Source organism: Lycium ferocissimum, unplaced genomic scaffold (assembly GCF_029784015.1).
Source record: "Lycium ferocissimum isolate CSIRO_LF1 unplaced genomic scaffold, AGI_CSIRO_Lferr_CH_V1 ctg5839, whole genome shotgun sequence".
Classification (NCBI taxonomy): domain Eukaryota; kingdom Viridiplantae; phylum Streptophyta; class Magnoliopsida; order Solanales; family Solanaceae; genus Lycium; species Lycium ferocissimum.
Window position 1 is genome coordinate 53,840 of NW_026726130.1, and position 22,054 is coordinate 75,893.

Below are 22,054 nucleotides of genomic sequence, written 5' to 3' on the forward strand. Positions count from 1 at the left end.
ACACGTAAAATTTGAAACTCCATCACGTTAACTACTTTTTTTAAAAATAGCATCAGAAAGTGACCAACAAACACTATTTTTACTCCCCCAACTCCTAAAAGGGGAAAAACAAGAAAGGAGGAGAAAGCCAATAATATACATTAATTCACGTTTGGGTGGTCTTTCAAAATTATAAATCAATTCAAATTAATTAATCTCCACATCCACCACAACCACCGCCACCGTCACCACCATCATTGCCACCGTCACCGCCACCGCAGCAACAATTTTGGTAAGTACCAACATCTGTAGTAGTGCTGGTTCCAGTTGCTGCTTCACAACCGCCACCACCCTTGTCCCTATCACCGCTACTAACCACTGTCGCTGCCGCAGCACCACCAACGATGGAAGCTCCTCTGGCACCTGCCAAAACAACCATATTCCCGTCTCGTAATCCGCAGGCCCCATTAGCTATTTCCACATCACGTCTTTTATCCTTATCCAGCTGGCATCCGCGACATATCGCGCAAAAAATGACCAAAATGGGCATCACAAAAACGGAGAATATGATCGCAACTATAATGACCGCCTCCATAGTAAATACTAGTTTGAAAGGCTCGTTGGAATTGATCCACTATGGGATTAACATTGTACGCAACATAAGCACCTAGTGGAATAGGTATGCTTTACAACTACTACTTTTAGAAGTTATTTATAGTAAGCCACAGACCGATTATGATTGATCATTCTTTTTTTATTCTGAGGTGCAACATGACGAAGTTCATTAGTTCATAGCCCATAGGATTAGTATTTTTTATGCACACAAGTTGTAATTTTTTGGCTCTTGATAATCTTTCAATCAAATCACCAGCGCTTAGTTGGAACTTTTCATTTCATTTTTAGTTCCTTTCAACTCCAATTCTTTCGCCTTAGTACTTCATCCCACTTTTATTGATGTCCTTTTATTTTTATTGGCTTGACCAATTAAGGAGTATCATGACTTGTTCTACTGAGTCTGAGCTCATATTTGGCCTGGTAGATGTTTGACATAAGATCATTTTATTAATCTATAATTTAAGTACCTTTCTTTCCAATTCGATTGGCGAGTCCGCCAAACAAGATGATGCAACCTTACTTCTGTGTCATACAGTAGATCCTGACAAAGAAGTCCTAATCATCTCGACTAAGGGTGTGTTCGAAAATCTAGTAACGGCACAATATACTAAGTGCAAAAACGTGATTGTTTCTCATATCTTAATAATTAGGGATTTAGGGGTGGTAAAATTAGTATATGAAAATATGATCTGTTCAACCCGCATATTTATTGACTCAGCCTATTTTGAATTGTTCAATTAAGCCCGTCTAAAAATTGGCTGACATATATCGGGTCATTTACAAGATTGTCCTTCGGTCATTTGCACGATTGTCCTTCAAAGGCATTGGTTGTCACCCCTCAAACCTGGGCCTAGACATAACACTGCACCGATTCGATCGTATGCGTGACCGAGAACGAACCAATCGGTTTGAATCAACATGTGCTACCTAAACATAATCGATAACATAAAACTAACACATGCCGATTACCGGAAGTCCGACCGAAATATCATAATGCGGAAATACTTCTAGACAACCGAAAATAGAAGCCGAAAGTAGCCAACATGGCTAAACCAAAACAATCGAACAACCGAGTATAGCCGCTAACAAGGCTAACATAACAAACATCTTACTATACGGGATCGTGTTCATGAAGCCTCTAAGAATACCGAATACGAAATGTCTAAAAACTTAAATAATCGGATATCGACAACGCCCGAAGGAATGCGGGGCTCACTAATAGCCGATACGTGCACTTTAAATATTTTGAGTCGTCAACAATATGCTCTATTTGCGGCCGCATCGCGAGACGCAGTCCCCAAGACAAAGGGACATCAAGACATTTGAATCGTCTTCGGTATGTAAAGCAACCTAAGCAATAAAGTTGGCCGAAACTGATAACTAATAACTGTAAACTGTGATAGCAAAGGAAGTAGAGATATGAATGCTCCCTACTCTGTATCTAAATCATCTGTTTTATCTGTGTTTGTATATGTGGGGCCTCGGCCCAATAATAAATGCACGCTATAGCCTCGGCCTAGTAGTGCGCCAGTCAATGGCCTCGGCCAAGTATACGTATACATTGTTATACCCCATTTAAACGGGTTAAATTAGAGTACAACATATTGGAGATTCCTATTTTGCTTTATTTTTAAGGAGTCGCCACCTAATTGATTTTAAAGGTGAATTAGGGCACCTAATTCTTTAACTAAGGTAAAGCTAACTAAACCTGCGGTAGTGGTAGTGCTTAACTTTCAATTCTAGGTAAGGGTTCTAATTATCCTAAAGGGAAGGGGTTAGGCATCCTCTGGATCCGTTAACTACGGTTTCTGCGGCCAAACTTAGGTTAATTAATTTAGATTAAATATAGTGCTTAAATTTTAAGAAAATAGCTTACAAATATCACTAAGTTTAAGGAAAATAATATTAGCTAAAATAAAACTTAAAGAAAATAATAATTTATAAAAAGAACTTTAAAGGCTAATAAGACTTATAAAGGTTATTAAGATTTTAAAGAAAGAATATAATGATGATTTTTTTAAAATAATACTTGTAGAAAATATAATGATTTGTGTAAAAGAAGATTTTAAATGCTATTTAAAATCTTGGACATATTGCTAGAGCCTTGAATGAAAAGTGTAGTAATGTTATTGAAAATAAGACTTGCAAAAAATGTAACAACTCACCTATGAATAATAGCCTTTTAGCAAATGCGAACTTTAGATAAAATTTATATTATATCAATATGGTGATGTAAAAATACCTAGGCTTATTTTCTTAAAATGTGATAGAAGGGTTGTGATTTTTCTTTCTCTTTTACTAACTTTATTTAACTATATTCGGCTTAAAAATATATATGATTAGATGAATCTTGGAAACAAAGTTTATAAAATACTTAAGTTACCATTTACATATTAGTGACGTTTCGAAATTTTAAGATAGTAATAACAAATCATGATTCCTTAGCTCGAAATATGTAGTCGTGCTTTTGAAAATCAATTATTCTAATGAAGACAAATACTATAAATAAAATAAAATGGATGAAACTTTTGGAATTAATCGTTAATTTTCCTTAAATTAACTACTCGTTGTTAAAACTAATTCCCATACTAATCCCCCTATAATTCATCTAAGCTAAAATAAAACAAAGTGTTAGTCAACGACATAAGATTAAATGCACAAGATAAAATGGAGGAGTAAATATAGTTAAATGGGCTCAGCCCATTTTAGGCTGCTATGATCAGATTGCTGTTGGGCTTCAGCCCAGTAATTTCCTTGTATTGCTATGGGCTATTGCTGCTATATGGGCCTAGGCCCATAATATTTCCTGTATATACTTGTTGCGGACAGGGGAAGACTGGACAGAAGAGATCATGTTGGGCTTTGGCCCAACACCGAATGCGGAAGAAGAACGAGTCCCTCGGACTCGTATGCGATGGTCATGCATAAAATGAAAGGGAAAGGATTAGTATATAATAAAAGACTAAGGCCTAAATAAAGAAACTAAGTATATAGCTTGAATTATCGCACAACCCAATAAAAGGACACTTAGAGAAAATATTCAAGCCCAAAAACGAGAGCTAGCAGCTGAAGCTAAAACATATGAAACAGATAAAATGGGCAGTGAGGTCCAAATACCCAACAAAACAGTCAAATAAAAATAGATGCAAGCCCAATTAAAATAATAGCAGTCACAAGGATGAGGCAGGCCCAAAAACATGTCAGAAATACAAAAGAGACAGTGAAGTAGGCCCAACGATGGGGCGTTCCAACTTTTTTCAAAATAAATGAGTTATGTATACATTACGTATATGTGTGTATACTTCACGTATGCACGTTTCATAGGGATGTTTAAATGGTTAGTATTGGAAAGCCTTTGCCCCCGTCCTCCCGATGTTGCCAAGTTCTAGGGATTTTCGAATCCCGTAAGATGGCTAACACCGGGGAGGGTTCAAGCTTAATCCATAATGACCAATCTAACCTCCCCACTAACGTGTTTCGGTAAAAGTATACTCTATATACATAAATATATACTTAATCAGACATGGTATGTTTATAATGTAAGCATGTAAAAATTGACAAATTCGGAAAACATAATGCGCCTATAGAACTAAAATTTATTTCCGAATCTGCTGATGCAAATTAAACAAACCAACTAATGGTCATACGTCCAATGACAATGATACCGAAATGAGGAGCTTGAATACTTGCTAGTCATAGGGGAATTTTAAACAACAAAATAGTGATACTAAACATCCACACTAGATATGCTGAACTTAGATAACAGAGGAACAAAGAGACTTGAATATAACAATCAAACACGGAAAAAAAAAAAACCAGGGGATTTGAATAAATAACTAGGATGGAGAACCAGACGATCAGGAAACTCATTCGTTTGATTACAGACCTCGTCATTTATGCTCGGACAAGTCATAACAGGATTCTAGTTGCTTTAAAACATGTTTCATGCAAGTGCACAACTAAATAGGGACAAGTTCATGGCCTAGGCTCTTAAAGGGGAAGGTCGGCTTTAATTTTTATACTCACAGGACGGTGAGTAAAATGACAATGTACGATGCCCAACACAAGAGAAGAGGCTAAAATGCATTGAAACACCTGCTGATTTACATATAACTCAGAACCCCTTTTTAGCATGTAATGTCTTATGATTTCCATCCCTTTCCTCCTAATTGATCGGTTCTAACAAGACAACCTATGGCACGCAAACAGACCCACACAGCAAAGAAAGGAAACTATTCATCGAATCTGTAACTGGCACGTAAACAGACCCACATACATTAGACCAACACATGTAAGACCATTTGATTAAAACAACTTGAGTTAAATAGGAAGAGCACAACTCAACATCTGAACCAGTTAATGTCACACCCTAATTTTAGGCAGGGCACGAGTGGGCACCGGCCCTCACCTAGGGCGAGCGAACCGCGGACTTTCGTAATACACATAATCATCTTGGACGCAAAACATGTCAAAATACGAAGGAAAAATTTTTCGGAAAACAAACATGCCTTTCATCTTTTCAAATCAAATAAAACTCGTAGTCATAACGAATCGTAACATAATGCATGCGATATATCGGCACATAGCCGATTACAAAACAAATACGAGAATAATGCATAACAACATATCGGCTCACCTAGCCGCTTACATTTGGTGACATATTACATGACCTCGTCCGCAAAGTCTCTAACATAACCCAAATACCGAACATAAATGCTCGGACTCGCAAAGACCTTTCCGAAAAAAGTGGAGTTCGCCCAATCCGAGCCGGAACATCTTCGCTAGAATCCTCACTCATCCGTACACTGCGCGGCATGAAACGCGACCCCGAAGAAAGGGGTCGATACGACATATGTGCGGAGTATGTAAAAAACGAAGATACAAGAAACGAATCATGCGAAGCACGGATACGTAAAGTCGGATAATGACCGAATACCGGTGTCTTTTTATCCGAGATACAAATCGTACAAACGAGGTACGGAGAACAAACATAATAGTCGGGAGAATGCCCCAAACGCTTACTCCGAACGTACAAATCATGTATAACGCGCGTATAATATCCGACCCATAATGGGACTAAGTGTCATGAGTGAAAACATTTCTTTTCGAAAGAACCATTTTCGTCTCATATATACGGAAAATCAAACATATCATATCACATCATCATGTCTCGCATTATCATATCACATATACCGCGGCCGGGAACCCGGTTAATATCACAATTATATAAATATACCGCGCCGGGAACCCGGCGGTTAATATCACAATTATATAAATATACCGCGGCCGGGAACCCGGCGGTTAAGATCAAGATATATAAATATACGCGCGGAACCCGGCGGTTAATATCCAATTATATAAATATACCGCGGCCGGGGAACCCAGCGGTTAATATCACAATTATATAAATATACCGCGGCCAGGAATCCAGCGGTTAATATCACAATTATATAAATATACCGCGGCCAGGAACCCAGCGGTTAATACCATATGCATATACACAATTAAATTCCAAGGCTCGACAAATAAATACATATACATATATATATTAGGATCAGAAAGCTCAAAGTAAGTATCGAGTACGCCCGAATTTAGCACATACAAAAGATATGAGCCTTTAAATCTACAAAACTTTGAAAAATACTTCATAAGTCATTTTCAAAAATTTAGTGTCGTTCACATTTAGAGCTTTCAAATAACTTATGGAACAAATCAAACGGAGCCTTAAATTCATAGGCAAAAGTCCCATCTTTATATCATACGAAAGTAGATTAAGTAAGACAAACGAAGGAGGTCTCGGGACTAGTGGGCCCACCTCGGGTCAAGTCGAGGTGGCGTACGTGATTACAAACATTAGACTACATGGGGTCATCATGAAAGTTTCAAAACGATTCTATCTCATTTGTGCAAATTACGGATGTTCGAATAGTTTTCCAACAAAACATAAGAATTATAATTCGATTACATTGAATGAATAGTACCTAAAATCGGACTCGGATTTCTATGAACGAATAACCCCGAGGCTCAAATCCAAACCTAGTACACCTAGGACATACAAGAGAAGAAAAGGGATAGCTTTGCCTACCTTTAGCGTTTAGTCGTATTATAACTTGTACTTCTTTGCCCAATAGCACTTGTCCTATATCAAGATATCAAGAGCTACGATTAGTCTACAAAGGAATTTAATACGCATTCGACGCTCACAACCCCTTTTCAAACATTTGAACGACGTTTCGTTCGCATTCAACCCAACTAGTGCTACAAGCTAACATTGCTAATCATTCTTTCTTATATCATTCCAAACTTGTTTAACATGACTTTAGGGGACTTTGGACAGCTTGCACATCATTCAAATCAGTCCCAAACTCACGGCCAAACAGCACATACCACAACACCATTTTCACTTAGCAATTTTCCAGTTTTAACTTACAACGATAACAAGACATTTAACAACATTACCTTTACGATTCTTGTTGTTTTAGTATCATTTTCATTCTTACAACAGCCCACAAACCATTTCGATTTCAACTTGAATCATTAAACTTCACTTCCACTAAACGTTCACAACAATAATCAACATTCAACATACACTAACACCCATTCATGTAAAAAACATCCACATTTTGGACATGCTTTTATACTTCAACATAAATCATTTCTTTTACTCCTCAATTTACATATTCATAAGGCATACAATATACCACAATGTCCATAAAAACAACAATCAAAACATGACACAAAACAGTCCACTAATTCCCTTAAATCAGTCCCCTACACGGCTCCAACACAACTACAACAACTTCATGATTTTCATCCATTTAGCCATACTACAACACATTCAATTCATTACAATACATTCACAAAGTAAGATTAAGCATTATTCCATCTAAGTCTACAACACACGCCCACCTCAACTTCAAGAAAAGCAGTCCAATACCAACGTACGCACACCATAAACATTCAATTCACCGCAAAACACATGAGAAGGGATCAATTCTTACCTTAACAATCCTAACTCTCAACTTGGCTAGAATTTGATGACTTGAACTAATACTTGTTCTTGTTGCTCCAATGGCTACTCCACGTCGCTACGTCCCCTAGGGTTGAACACCTTGGAAAATATTTTTTGTGAATCAAAATGGAGAGTTCAAATACGGCGCCGTGAGCTTATAAGAGCTTCGTATGGCATATTTATGGTTTCTCCTTCACTTGAAAAACTTAATAGTGAATGTGTAGAACACTTTAGGGACTTATTGGCAAGAGAAAAATAGAAGGCTGGCCGTGGTATGGTGGTGGAACGAGCCATGGTGGCCGTGGCTCTCTCTCTACCTTCAAGTTTCTATGTTTGTGAAATGGAGCTTCTCTCCTATTCCACTTTGTGTAGTTGGGAAATGAGTTGTGGCTGAACTTTGGTCAACAAGGAGACCATTTTGCTGCCCAATAAAGTCTTGAACGTTTCCCCCACTAAAGCATGGCAAAAATCAGATTTTTCTATGTGGTAGTGGGGGCCCTACTTAGTGATAAATTTGTGGATATTTAAATCTTAATCCCAGTCCGCCCAACTTACATCGTCCATATCTCCTTATCCCGATATCATTTTGACGAGCGGTTTATTGCGTTGCAAACTAGACTCGATGAACTTAATTTTAGGCTTTTGAAACACCTTAAAAAACTCCGCATATACAAGGAGATATACTCTCTACAACATAGGCTAAAATCGGTCCGAGATTTTTCAAATTGTTCCGATTCATTTCGTTTAACATCTTATCCTCTTCCAACCTCATGTAACCTCTTATACATACATATACACACTTATATACATCGATAAAAATCCATATACACGTCTCGAAGGTCCGGAGAATCACAATAACCTTAAACATAACCGAACTCACGGAGAGCTTCGACGAAACTCCAATCGCAAAAGTATATTCATATCTTTTGTCCATCTCTATATCATTACTAATAATCTCAAATACTTTAAAAGGTCACTCACATTACCTCGTATACATACTCATAACGCGATTTCAAATCCTTTAGGTTACCATGTCACCTCGGGATACTCAAGGCAACCGTATACATATAATGATATTCTTACTAACTCGATTAACTTTCCTTGAACCTTCTTAACTCATTCTTTCTTGTTTTAATACAAGTAGCACGGATTATTATGGAGTGTAACAGTTAAGACCAAACTACCATACCTAACATACAGGATTAACTTAACAACTAAATCCTCATGCAGGACTGATTAAGCCCGGATTAATATCGACATGCCAACAATTTGTCCATTAAACTAAACTGCTTGAACTAATCAGCATGTTTCAAAGCTTACACATCGATTACGAAAAAACATAAATAAAACAGAAATAAAAAGGGGAAGGGAGAATTACCTTCTTTGAGTGCAGCGAAGTGAGGCTTCGAGTCTCCGATCTATCCTCGAACGCTCAACCACCGGATTTGCGCGCACTCGGATTCGAAATAAATGGGAATAAAATGCGTAGTATTTTGAATCAATATCAAATGGACTTATGCCAACTAATATGTTAGAGGAATTTGGGCGGCTGACCAGATCTTAATTTCTATGGAATTTATGCGACTAAAAAAAAAAACTCTAACTTTAGGGATTTTCCCGGCGGCTAAAAGACTTTATACTTTGGGGGTTTCATGGCGGCTGCTCCCTTTTTTTAGGGGAATTTCCAGGCGGCTTCCCCCTTTTCACATCTGAAAACCATTATTTTATAGGGCTAAAAATTAGGGTTTTGAGGTTCGAAATTGGGAGGGCTTTAAGATTCCAAATTTCAAATCGAAAACGTTGGGAATCCTTTTCTCTGTCATCGATCAGAAACATGCAGAAAGAAAACAAAAACCATTAAACACTTTGTACCCCGAAAGTGGAAAGGAACCAAAACAAAAAAAAGGATCTGGGCTCATAACGAACAAAACTCATTAATTGTTTTCAGATACAAGCAGAAGGGAAAGGAGAAGGAAACAAAACCTTACCCTATTCAACGGCTGAAAACTGACGAGGAAAGGGACAAGCATTAATGGTTTTTCCCAAAATGGCCATGCAAGATCTGGGGAAGGCGAAATAAGCCTGTGATTTGGCCATTTTGGTCGAAGGCGTGTAAGAAGGAGAGGAAGAGAAGAGAGAGAACGAGGAGGGGTGAGAAGGGAGGCGGTCAAGACGAAAAGAAAACCTAAAGGTTTCATTTGTTTAATATGTTGGGCCGGGTCGGGTTTAATGGGTAATGGGTACGGGTGGATGAAAAAATATGAACCGGGTATTAAATGTGGGCTAATCCGAAAATATGATGATTAATTGGGTTGATGAATTAAAAGATGGGCTAATATAGAGAAAAAGCTTGGCTTCTAAATTTAAATAAAAGACCCATTTTAACTAATTATATGCCAACATGTGTTAAAATATTATCTCATATAAAAGTATGTATTTATTAATACTCGGATAAAATAAAATGACGTCGTAATAACCGTGCGATAATATATTTGAAATTCAACAAATAAGTAAACGTTATTATTTAATTGCGAGAAAATAAATGCGGTGCGTACGCAAAGTCGTTAAAAATCTTTGAAATGACAAACGCGGATTACCATAATACTGGTAATAATAAAATAACAATGATAATAATAATAATAATAATAATAATAATAATAATAATAATAATAATAATAATAATAATGATAATAGTGGTAGCAGTATCAGTAATAAAATAAAAGATAATAACAGTAGTGATTACAACAGGATAATAAAATGCCGGTATTAATAAAAATTAATATAAAGTATAAATAATTAAGTTTGCCCAAGAATGCTAGAAGCGTTAATCGTTATTTTGGAGGAAAGGCGGGACAAAATTGGGTGTCAACATACATAAGACTGTGCCCTTGGGCAAAATCACATATGTTCAATTATGGTTAATTAATACAGACTGAGACCATAACAACAATGAACAATACTGAGTTGAAATAGACATATTGGACTGAACTGAAAACATTGATTGTTTCTGAGCATATTGAATTTCTAGACTGAGACTCATGTGGTAATAATACATAAGTCTATAAAGATCACGTGTTGAGTTAATGATATTCAAATTGACAACCATGAAAGAATTCTCAGCGCAACCCTAGAGATAACGATTCTACTGACATATCATGAAACTAGGGCTAAACTTTATCTCGAGTCAAATTTCTAACAAGTATGAAGAATGAGGCGTAGGGAGAATCATGAACATTCCCTAACGTAGATAGTTAGCCTCACATACCTTAATTCCATCCTTTGAGCGTAATACAACGTTCATCAACCCTTTCAACTTTAATCTATATCAATACAAGTCAAAGGGATTCTATATTAGCAACAATATCCATGCTTTGGTCATCTAAGCATTTTATCAAACACTTGGTGGGCATAAAGCTCCACAATCTCCATTAATGGTGTTTTTTCACCCAATTCCCATTCTATTACATCTAGGTGATTCTACAATCTCAATTTGATGAAAGTAATATCATTCTTCATCACCCATATGACTACAACAATCCTAAGTTAATAATCCAAAACCCTAGCATAGTTCATATGATACTCTCTATCAAACCTATTTATGATTCTCCCAAGAACTCATCAATTCACAACTATAAGTGATTAGAGAGTAGAAGTATTACCTTTTGGAAGTTCAATCCTCTTGAATTCGGATTCTAGGGTTCTTTTGTCCAAGACGAAGATTCAATTGATAATCATTGGAATAGATTGAGATTCTAGCGTTAATCTTTGTTCGATTGATGTAATAATTAATGGGGTTTGAGTAGGAACTCACCTTGGATGATTTGTGGAAGCCCTAGAGTGTTTTCTCTCCAAAAAGACGGTTTATAATGAAGTGAGAAAAGTTTTTTGGAGTTGGGTACATATAAAATTCGAAAAAGACGTTCCAGGCATAATTTGGCACAGTGCGTGTGATGCGGCACTAGGCCTATATTACGGTGACTGCTGAAAATTACATTTTTATGCGATTTTGGCTTGCGCACGCTTGGGCGGCGCCACTGAGCCATTCTAATAGCATTCGGTAAAATGGGCATAACTCCTAGCACAAGACTTCATTTTGGCTCCACAATATACCATTGGAAAGATATTTCAAAGAGCTACAACTTTCATGTTTTAAGTTTTCTCAAATTACCAATGGATTTTCACAAAATTGGCCTGGAAGGCAGACATATCGAAAACTTAGCCGATTCTATCGAATCTGAGCACCCCTCTATTCGGCATTTTGAGATGATCATATCTCCTTGATCCGGACTCCGATTGGACTGATCCTTATATGCCTGGAAAGATATATCTATGTACTACAACTTTCATTAAGGAACCTTTTCCAAATTCCCAACGAATCAAGGTGTTATGGTTGCCCAAAGTAGGCCTCTCAGCCACTTTCGCAAAACGTTCAAACTTTCAAATTTCCTCTGAAACTCTAACGATACGAGTCTAGCCTTTATTTTAAGATACGGGGTGTTACCTTTGGTCTTTAATTTTTGCCCCTCAAATTGGTGGTCTTTAATTTTTGCCCTTTGCCTAATACCACGAGATCTTAGGTTCAGACCCCGACTCAATCAAAAAAAAAAAAAATCGCACGGTAGAGCTTCGTAGCAAATTAAGCCTATTCGGGCAAAAGTTAGCCCTTAAGGCAGAGTTTTGCAAATTTCAACTGAATAAAAAAAAAAATTGCCTTAAGGCAGAGTTTTGCCTTATACCTGAAGGCAAAACTCTACCGTAAGGTAGAGTTTGCCTCAAACTTTGCCTGAAGGCAGCAAAACTCTACATGATCAGGTAGAGTTTAAGGCAAAACTCTGTCTCGCGATTCCAAACTCTACCTTGCGAATTTGCTTTTAATTTTTTTACCAAGCGGGGGTTCGAACCCGAAACCAAGGGGTTTTTTAGCGAAGGGCAAAAATTAAAGACCACCAATTTGAGCGACAAAATTAAAGACCAGTGCCTTTGAAGGGCATTTCGCACAAAAAACTGACATATAACCTAAGTTGGCCCATGAGAAACTTTGTCAAAATATTTCTCAAAAAGACAATGTTTTTGTTTGATATATTATATATAGTCATAATAAAGAAAATATAAATTTATTGGGTACTTAAAAATCATAAAAGAACAAACAATGAAACTAAAACTTCGTAAAAATTGTGTGTGTGTGTGTGGGGGGCGGGGGTATGACTCACTTTTTAGCTCATTTCAACTCAAGTTATGTTTGGGTGGGTCATCGACTCGATCCATTTTTAACCCGTCCAAATGCTTCCCAATTCGAGCATTTGACACTAAAAAAAAAAATCAATTTAAGTTTTTTTATCAAATCTATGTAGGCAAATGATTAGAAGATTATTTTGGAATTGATAGAGAACATATACAAATAAATACTCCCTCCGTCCCATATTACTTATCCACTTTCTCTGTTATACACCCCTTAAGAAATCATTAATAATAGACGTATTTTTACTACCTTACCCTTATATCTCTTCAATAAATGCACTCTAATCAATATTGATTATTTTTAAGAACATTAATATTAAAGGTAAGATGGGAAAGATTTAATTAATTTTATTATGATTTTGTAAATGTACAAGTAATTTGGGACATTAGTAATGTGGACAAGTAATATGGAAAGCAGAGAGTAAAAAAAACAATACAACTATCAGTCCTCGAATATGCACATAGTGACTTATAATGGCTAAGAAAAGAGATGACTACATGGCAAACTAAATATGTAATTCATGTTCCACATTTAATTTGTCGAGGGTAACAATTTTTAAGTAGTTAGAATATAATTTTTCTGACAAGACAATGGAGATTTATTTTTCAGTTTATTGGATCTCATAATAGTAAATTGATAAAGTTCTTAATATAGTAGTAGTAAAAAAGGAAAGGAGATAAAATTATGTAATGGAAGAGCTAACTAAGGTACACACACCTTTTCAAACATTACGTACTTCCATTTTTTTTTTTTTTCACTATGTAGGAGTTTGGCCATGCTATATGAAATTATGATTTCATATTTTGATTTCAAATCAGCGTTTGTTTATGTAATTCGCATAAAATTTCAACTTCAACTTCATATCCTGATTTCAAATCCCAAATTCTCCAGAGAGGCATGATTTGGGATTCCAAATCATGATTTCAAAAAAAAAAATTAAATGTAAAACTTGACCTATAAGTTTATATTTTATATAAAAAAAAGAAAGAAAAATCCATAAGTTGGTAATATATTTTTTAAATGTAAACCTTGACTCAAACTAAAAATGTTGGTTCGTCTTCTCGGTCATCTGACCGGAAATGCAGGCTCGGTGTGAAGAGATTGTTCATACCATGTGGGAAGATTATATAAAGAGTAGTTGCACTACAACTCATGATCAATTTTCTTTTTTATGGAATTAAAGTTCGATCAATAGAGATGTTACATATTTTTTAGAAAGGCTTTTTGATAACGTATTAATTTTGTTATTAACTATGATTTGCTCATTTGGTAATATTGTATAATGAGGGGAAATTTTGATAGTTTTCACAACTTGTGGGGTTTTCAGGTTTATGATAAAAAATACAACTTAAGAAATCCAAATTGCATGTTCAAACAAAACTTCAACTTCAAATCAACCTGATTTTAAATCACTGATTTCATATCATAATTTCAAATCGATTGTCCAAACGGCCTAAATACATATGATGGTTGCTCAATAAAACAAATTCGCAAAATCTGCCTGTGATTAATGTATAAAAACAAAATAAAGAATATCTTAAGTTTAGAAGTGAGCTAGTGTTTACAAGGTGACGGAGAGTGCTACCTAATACTAGTAAGAGCCACACTAGGCTTTGCATGTCTAATAAGCATGGATACCGACATTGAATAAGCCAACCAATATTTTGCCGGTGATCTATCCATTTTTCAACAGGTTGAATATAACTTGAGTTCATATATTTGTCACTCATCCAACCCATTTAACTATGGGAAGATTAGGGCATTAGGCTGATTAACAAAAAATGGGTCAGAATTACCAGCACTATGTCATGGAAGAAATCTTTGATATATATTCTATTTCTACATGCTTTTTAACTCGGAGTTGAAAGTAAATATGACCAATTTAGTTGTCCACGGAAGGACTAGATAATACGTGAGTAAATTATCTTAGTCCTTGAATACCTTTATGTTGAATCTGTTTAATTTGTTTTAGACCCAGAAATTCAAAAAAATTGTTCTTCAGAACATGACCACATAAACATAAAAGTTACACTCATTTATTTATTTATTTATTTATTTGTGACCATGTTGTGGAGATCAGCCTCAGAAGTGGTTGTTTGTGCAAATAACTTGGACTTAGGAGCTAGGACTATTTGGATCATGCTAAACTTGATGTGCAACGCACTGAGAGACACGAAAGCATGCCTAACACCAAATATAGTGAATTGGCATTAACCATTTCATACTGTACGTACCTCCCTTCTTTTCATGAGTGTGTATAATTCATGAGGTGTTGTTACAAATACTGTATGATCTTTGTTTCACAACTATCTGTATTAGAATTTAAACTTTAGAGAATTATATTAACTATAAAATTAATAAGAAAGTAATTAATCTTCTACGGCAAGTTAACTATAGAGTATCATCTAAAAATTTTATGACACTATTAGTACGTAGATATAAGTTAAATCATTTAGATTACAACATTATTACATGGACAGTAGAGATGGATGATTCGTTCTTTCCTAATCTAAATTTTGTTCTTTGTTAACAATGTTGATTTATTTTGATGGCTAATACGTAAGTTTTTCCTTTTTTCCTTTAAGTTCTACTTCTATTTGTAAATAAAGCTTTAGCCTTGAGAAATTTCTTTTATAGTTCAAGGAGGATAAACATATATGGACCAACAGTAGATGTTTGTAAAGTAACTGATTAAGGTTCAGGCATTTTGCATATCCACAATTTTCAGTTCTTCATCTTCCAACACAGGATAAAATTCACAAATAACTATTTTGAATCATATAATTAAAAAAGAACCAATATCATCAAATTTCAAATTCTACAAATGACATTTCAGAATAAATAGCGTCAAAAAGTGATCAACAAAGGCTATTGTTTCTCCCCCAACTCCTAAAAGGGGGAAAAAAAAAAAGGAACAAGAAGGAGGAAAACACCAATAATGGATGTTAATTCTGAATTTAGTTAGACCTCAATCTTGAATGCCGGACACTGAATAGGAAACTAAAACAAAATATCACAACTAAATGATGTCAAAACTACAAACTAATTCAAATTAACCTCCACAACCGCCACCCCCGTCACCACCATCATCGCCACTGCCACCCAACAACAACTTTGGTACGTACCGGCATCTGTAGTAGTACTTGTTCCAGTTGCTGCACCACAACCACCACTATTGCTATTATTAACCTTGTCCCTATCACCACTACTAACCATTGTCGCTGCCGCAGCACCACCAATGACAGCAGCTCCTCCCGCGCCGGCCAAAACAACCATATTACCGTCTCTTAATCCGCGGGCCCCACTACCTATTTCCTCATCCTGAGGGAATCCGCCGCATATGGCGCACAATATCATGAAAATGGGCATCGCAAAAACGCTTGATATGATCTCAATAATGGCTAAGTCCATAGTAAATATGCTTTGCAACTACTATTTTAGAAGCTACTATACATTTATAGTGACTGATGACGATTTAAATTTTTCCTCTCAGGTGCAAAATGTCATATATAGCTCATAGGATTAATTTTTTACGTATTCAAGTTGTAATTTTTTTGGCTCTTTAAAAATCCTTAAATCAAATCACTACCGCTTACTTGGAACAATTCATGTCATTTTTAGTTCCTTTCAACTCCAGTTCTTTCGCATGTAGTACTTCATTCCCACTTTTATTGGTGTTCTTTTATGTTTTATCATGACTTGTTCTACTGAATGTGAGCTTATATTTGGCCTGGTAAATGCTTGACTTAAGATCATTTTTTTTAATCTATAATTGTAAAAGTATCTTTCTTTCCAATTTGATTGGCGAGTCTGCCAAACAACATGGAAGACTAAGATGGTTTAATTTTTGTATTGTGTTCCTGTGGGCAATTACAAAATTTTCTTTCAAAGAACTCACATTGCCCAATATCCCAATTCAACAGAGATGTTTGACACTGAAAAGAAAATCAACTTTAGTTTTTTTTTTAAAATCAAATCATGCAGGCAAATGATGAGAAGATTATTTTGGAATTGATAGAGAACATATACAAATAAATACTTTATGTTCCTGCAAATTCTCTTTAAAAAAAGGAGAAAAGAAAAGAACAACTTGTTAATATTTGTTACAAGAATAATTCAACAATCAATCCCCGAATGTGCACATAGTGATTTATAATGGCTAAGAAAATCCTAATACTTGATAATGATTATTTCGATCCCAACAGTTTGTTTATGTTTTTATGTTTCGTATAATATTAGCAGTTGTTGGGAGCTGAAAGCTTGTTTAAGTAGAAAATTATAACACCTGACCTGGAAAGTTTTATCCTATATATAGAAAAAAGAACTACTAGTAATAAGAGAAGGAAGACTGGAAGAGGCCTCTTAGTCAACAAAACAATACCTAAATATTGGCATACGTACTGTAACTCATTACCTAAGTTCAGCCACATTTTATGATCAGCAACTAGTCATCAATTTTCTGCCACAGCTGGCATTTACTTCTTGGATATTCTTTAATTAAAGAGTTTGACTTATATGCATCTTTTTTACACTATCATGGTCGCCAAAATATATTTATGGGTAATCCTTTATAAGAAAAGTGAGATTTGTATAATCTTAAAAATAAATTATTGATTATTACAACAAGTGATTTGATTGTATAAAATTTCTTTACATTGCTGGTAATTAATATTAGCTGAACTCATAGAAATGCTTATACTACAGAATTTTCTCCATTTATTGTACAAATCACCATTTTTTTTCTCCGTTTTCATATAAGTCACCATACTCGCTCCATCCCCATTTTTTTCTCTGTTTTCATATTTTAGATGTAGCTCAATTTCATGGATTCAAAGGGTTCTCTGAGCATATAGATATAATATAATGAACATACTGTTTCGCCATTTGAAGATAATATTTTTTTCAATATTTGTATCAGTTCTAGTTCCATTATCAAGTATTCGTCAATATCACTCAAAATATCTGCGACACTATCATCTGTTTAGTATTTGGCATCTCACAATCCTTCTGATAAAGGTTCACTACATTATGCATCTGTGATTCAGACAAAATTGAAAATTCGTGATTTTCTATCTGTTTCGCGATTTTTGTTGAAAATTGAAAATTCGTAATTTAAATGACATTTGACAGACCTATGGGCAGTAAATAGGAAAAAGAGCTTTCTAGGATGGAGCTAGTCGAATATTCTTATTCAACGTATTGTTGAAAGATCACAATTCGTACACTATAAAATGAGAAGTCTAGTTATGTCTAAAACTGAACTGTAGAAGTAATTCTGCATTCCATGGTAATCTGAGGATAAATCAGAGCAGCCATTATTTGCTTTCATTTTTCAGCGTCTATCTGTCATACAGCTTCACAGTTTTTTTCTCTTTTAGAAACAAAGAACCAGTGGGCACGCGATGATCCTGCATTTATTGTTATATATGCAGTCTTCTGTTGGTGGTTGCTACTTTAGCATACTGCACTGCGTACGTCTGCCATACTCTGCTACTCATTTTGGTCTAAGATCACAGATTGATAAACTCAACTACTTTCCTTGAGAATTGTAAAACTTTGCCTTATTCAGAAAATATTTTATGATTTCATAGATTGAATGAAGTTATTTATGGTTTAGAGGAGCCCAACACTTCAGTTTTATTGTACTAATATCATCCATGTGATGTTGAGCTCGCGAGTTTTATAATGTAAATGCGCTCCAATTAGATATTAAATTCTGTGTATTCTTATTTGTTTATGTTCTTTTTGATGCTGAATCATGTTGCAATCTGCATCTTTCATTAGTTTCAGGTATGATCGTACTGCAGGACATGCTATATTTATTTGTTCTCTCAGTATTGCTTTTCATTTTATACTCACTGGATATACTTTGGCAACATGTTGCTGGTAAGGGCTAGTATCGTTTGAAATTCGATACAACCTCATCATGGTTCCCTTTCTGTTTAACTTTAGATTAGTCTTCAAATAATTTTTTACAATTTTGCCTTTTTGTTCCCTTCTATTGTATACGTAATGTCGTTCCTTGGTGGATTTGATAATAATTATGTTGAAGTAAACCCAAAAGCCTTCAAATTGAAGGACAAGAATATGCAATAAGTGAGAGACTACTGGTTATTGCTCATTTGGCAGCAAGTGTCATTTCTCTTGGATTATGCTAATATTGTTTGTGTTTTTATGGCTGCTGATATGTTGGAATTATATTAAATTTCTAGATAATTACTTCCTTCTCTTATATGTTTCTTCTCCGCTCTATCTTTTCCAGAAAATAGCTGAGATGGCTCACGCACATTGTGTATGTCCCTGTACTGTCCCATCAGTTGGCACTTGCAACAGGTATCTGCAGATGCTTCTTGTTCTGGTAACGTGAACCTTCTTGTGGTAACATTCTCAAGATGCTGGTTACCTTAAATGGTCTGTTATTTTTCAGATATTGTGATGCAATCAGCTACTAAGTTAATATCTGGCCATAGTGATCTGATGGGGGGCGTACTTGCTGTCACAGGAGAAAGGTTTTTCTTCTTTTATATGGTTTCATGGCTTGATTTACGATTATCCTATGTTTTCTCGTCATCCTTAGTTCCCTTCAGTTACTTTTTATGGTCAAAAGTATCAGATCACCCTGATCAAACGTAAAAAACTTGAAAAACAACCTCTTTTTCATAAGCTCGCTTAGTAGTTAGTAGAACCAATTACCTGAAGTCTCAATTACTAAGTATCTGTTGCATAATTGGTCTCTCGGGAAATTATTAATTACCTCAATAGAACACTAGAAATATTTAAACAATAGTAGTTTCTAGTGTAAAATTCGTGTTTTACTTAGAAACAAATAGAGTACATGCTAATTTTATTCTAAAACAAGCATATCTTCTTAAAGCTGACAAATTATGTAACCTCCTTATTAGGTCATTTCTCTTAAAAGATTCAATCACGTAAAGATTCTCAGGAATTTTAATCCCAACACATACAAGCTAGTAAATTCACATTCTTTCAACGCATCTTGTTCAGATATTGTGGTATCGAGTTAATGTATTGCCTGACTGAAGCTGGGACGTATCACATTTGACAGTTGTAATGTGGGGGTTGTGTAAAGTCTAAATTGGAGCCTTTCTACTAGGTTGAAGCTGCATATCATAAGTTCCCCTTATGCAGGCATAACTTACTTTTTCCCGAAGACAGTTTGAATGAAATTGACATAAATAGAGCTAAATGGATACATAGGATTCTTCTAGTCTGTATCAACTAATTTGGGACTGAAGTATGGTTGATTGACACTGACATGCTCACCTCTTATTTTTGACTGTTATCTAGTGAGGAGAAGTTATGTTGCGCTCAAATTCACCTCATTGCGTTAACCTCTTTGTTCATTTCTGCCATGTCAGGAAAAAGTAGAGAGTCCTTTATGTTAACTGAGTGTTTGAGATTGCTAAAAGTAATTATTTCAGAATTTTTTGAAAACTGTGATATGGCCAAACCTGGTAAATACATCTTATTTAGCTTCATAGGTTGATTTGGTTTGAGATTGTAACCTTTTTAAAAAAAAAAAATAGTGGAGATTCTTAATAAGGTTTGATTTTTCCATTGTATTTTAGTTTTTCTGTCACATATATATATTAGTCTTATTAATGCAGTAGAAATTGTGAGAAATGAATTGCTTAGCTGGAGGCTAAGATGATGTTACGTTGGGCCTCTGGGGTAAACTACATCTAGTTCCTAGTTACTTGTTGTGATAGCAGGATTTGTGTTGCGATGGCGACAATGCATCTTGATAAACTGTTAAACTTCAAAAATTGTTTAGTCTGGTATGTGAGTTTATTCGTTCTACATTTGGTAAAATCTTGTATGGTCATATCTTTGCATTTCATTTTGTTGACAAAGTTCCATCATATGGTTGGAAAATTGATTTACCCAGATTCTGTTTTCCTGCCTTTTTTGTCATTGAAAGAAATTGCACTGGTAGATCTGCCTCCAACACATCCCATAAGACTGGATCTTGCACTTAATTTCTCTGTCTTCTACTTTGAGATACTGAACTCATGTTACAAAGCTTGTAGTATGGTGAAACAGGTAAAGTTTGGTGCTTTTGCTGCAGATATGATGTAAAATTTATATGCTTCGCCTGCAGTTATTATATTTTCTAAGTAGTTGCATATCTTTCAATTGTGAATGCATATTTACACATGGCAGAATTGTTTGATAGCCACACTGAAATTCCTGCAGCAAACATCTCTATAGTATATAGTTGTATTCAAGCTGAACATCTACTCAAGCTGTGGTGCAAGAAATTTAATCGGCGGATATCTACTCAAGTTGAACATCTTAAAACAGTATAATATATAGTTGTATTTTCAATTCTCTTTTCAATGAATATGGTCATATCATTTTTCTTTCTGTGCCTGCAGCAAAACAATCTATTCAAGTCTCGTGAAGAGAAATACAAGTTAAGGATCAGAGTCTTCGAAGCCCTTGCGACTGGGACTAGTGAAAAATAACAGTAGTTATGGACTTCACACAGCCCGCTTTGTGCCTAGTTGTAATGCTTTAGCATGCTTTGTGTGTGCCTTTTTTAACAGTTAATTCTTCTGAGGAGAAATCTGATGCACTCTTTCTTGTATCCAGTTATCTTGGTGCTCTAATAAGTTTCGCGAGATATCTGAAATTGATGGACTGTTATCTTTGATCCATTAAAATGACGTGCATTACTTAGATGCTTTTCTCAAAGACATTGATGTTGGCAGTTACATTTTCTCTTTTGAGGTATGGCATCTTCTTCTCTTTCCTTATCAAACTTTGTTTCCAACGTCGATCTTCAGTTGACCAATTTATGTTCCTTTCATCTTGATGATCTTGTAGATTGTTTTCCACAAGTCAGAGCATAAAATGATCTATGCCACTGGAGGAAGAACAAAAGTACCCATATACGTTACAGGAGTTATTGAAGTTGATAATGCAGAGATTTCTGTTCTTAACAGTGATCTTGGGAATATTGAAACTCGTAAGAAGTATGTCCTTTTCTTTTCTTATCCTTCTTATCTCCTTGGTGATATCCATTTTGAAGAGGTTTCCTTTTTTAGTCACTGGCTGATATTTTGACCATTTTCTGGCTGTATTAGTTATTTATAAACATCGTTATTGGTGGACTTATTTCTGTTTCAGGTAGGTGATAGTAGTGCCAATTCGAGGAGCTTATTTTTTTTTTTTCCATTTTTCCC

The 22,054-nt window shown here is 35.3% G+C and overlaps 1 protein-coding gene and 1 long non-coding RNA gene across 2 annotated transcripts; one reads left to right on the top strand and one right to left on the bottom strand.

The window, feature by feature from the left end:
* Positions 1-190: 190 nt before the first annotated feature.
* On the bottom strand, positions 191-16,256 carry LOC132045012 (uncharacterized). The gene is made up of 2 exons (XM_059435542.1): positions 15,971-16,256; positions 191-402 (listed from the first exon to the last, which is right to left on the bottom strand). The coding sequence occupies exons 1-2, from the start codon at positions 16,254-16,256 to the stop codon at positions 191-193; spliced, it is 498 nt and encodes a 165-aa protein (XP_059291525.1).
* Positions 16,257-17,449: 1,193 nt separating this feature from the next.
* LOC132045009 (uncharacterized) lies at positions 17,450-21,913 on the top strand. The gene is made up of 2 exons (XR_009412330.1): positions 17,450-21,599; positions 21,696-21,913. It is a non-coding gene; the product is annotated as an uncharacterized LOC132045009 (long non-coding RNA).
* Positions 21,914-22,054: the final 141 nt, after the last annotated feature.

Bases quoted from the DNA above. Each gene is read 5' to 3' on its own strand.
- LOC132045012 (XM_059435542.1), bottom strand. From the start codon at position 16,256: ATGGACTTAGCCATTATTGAGATCATATCAAGCGTTTTTGCGATGCCC. The intron at 403-15,970 runs GTACGTACCAAA...TTGTTTTGGCAG, and splicing joins AAGTACTACTACAGATGCCG to GTGCCAGAGGAGCTTCCATC.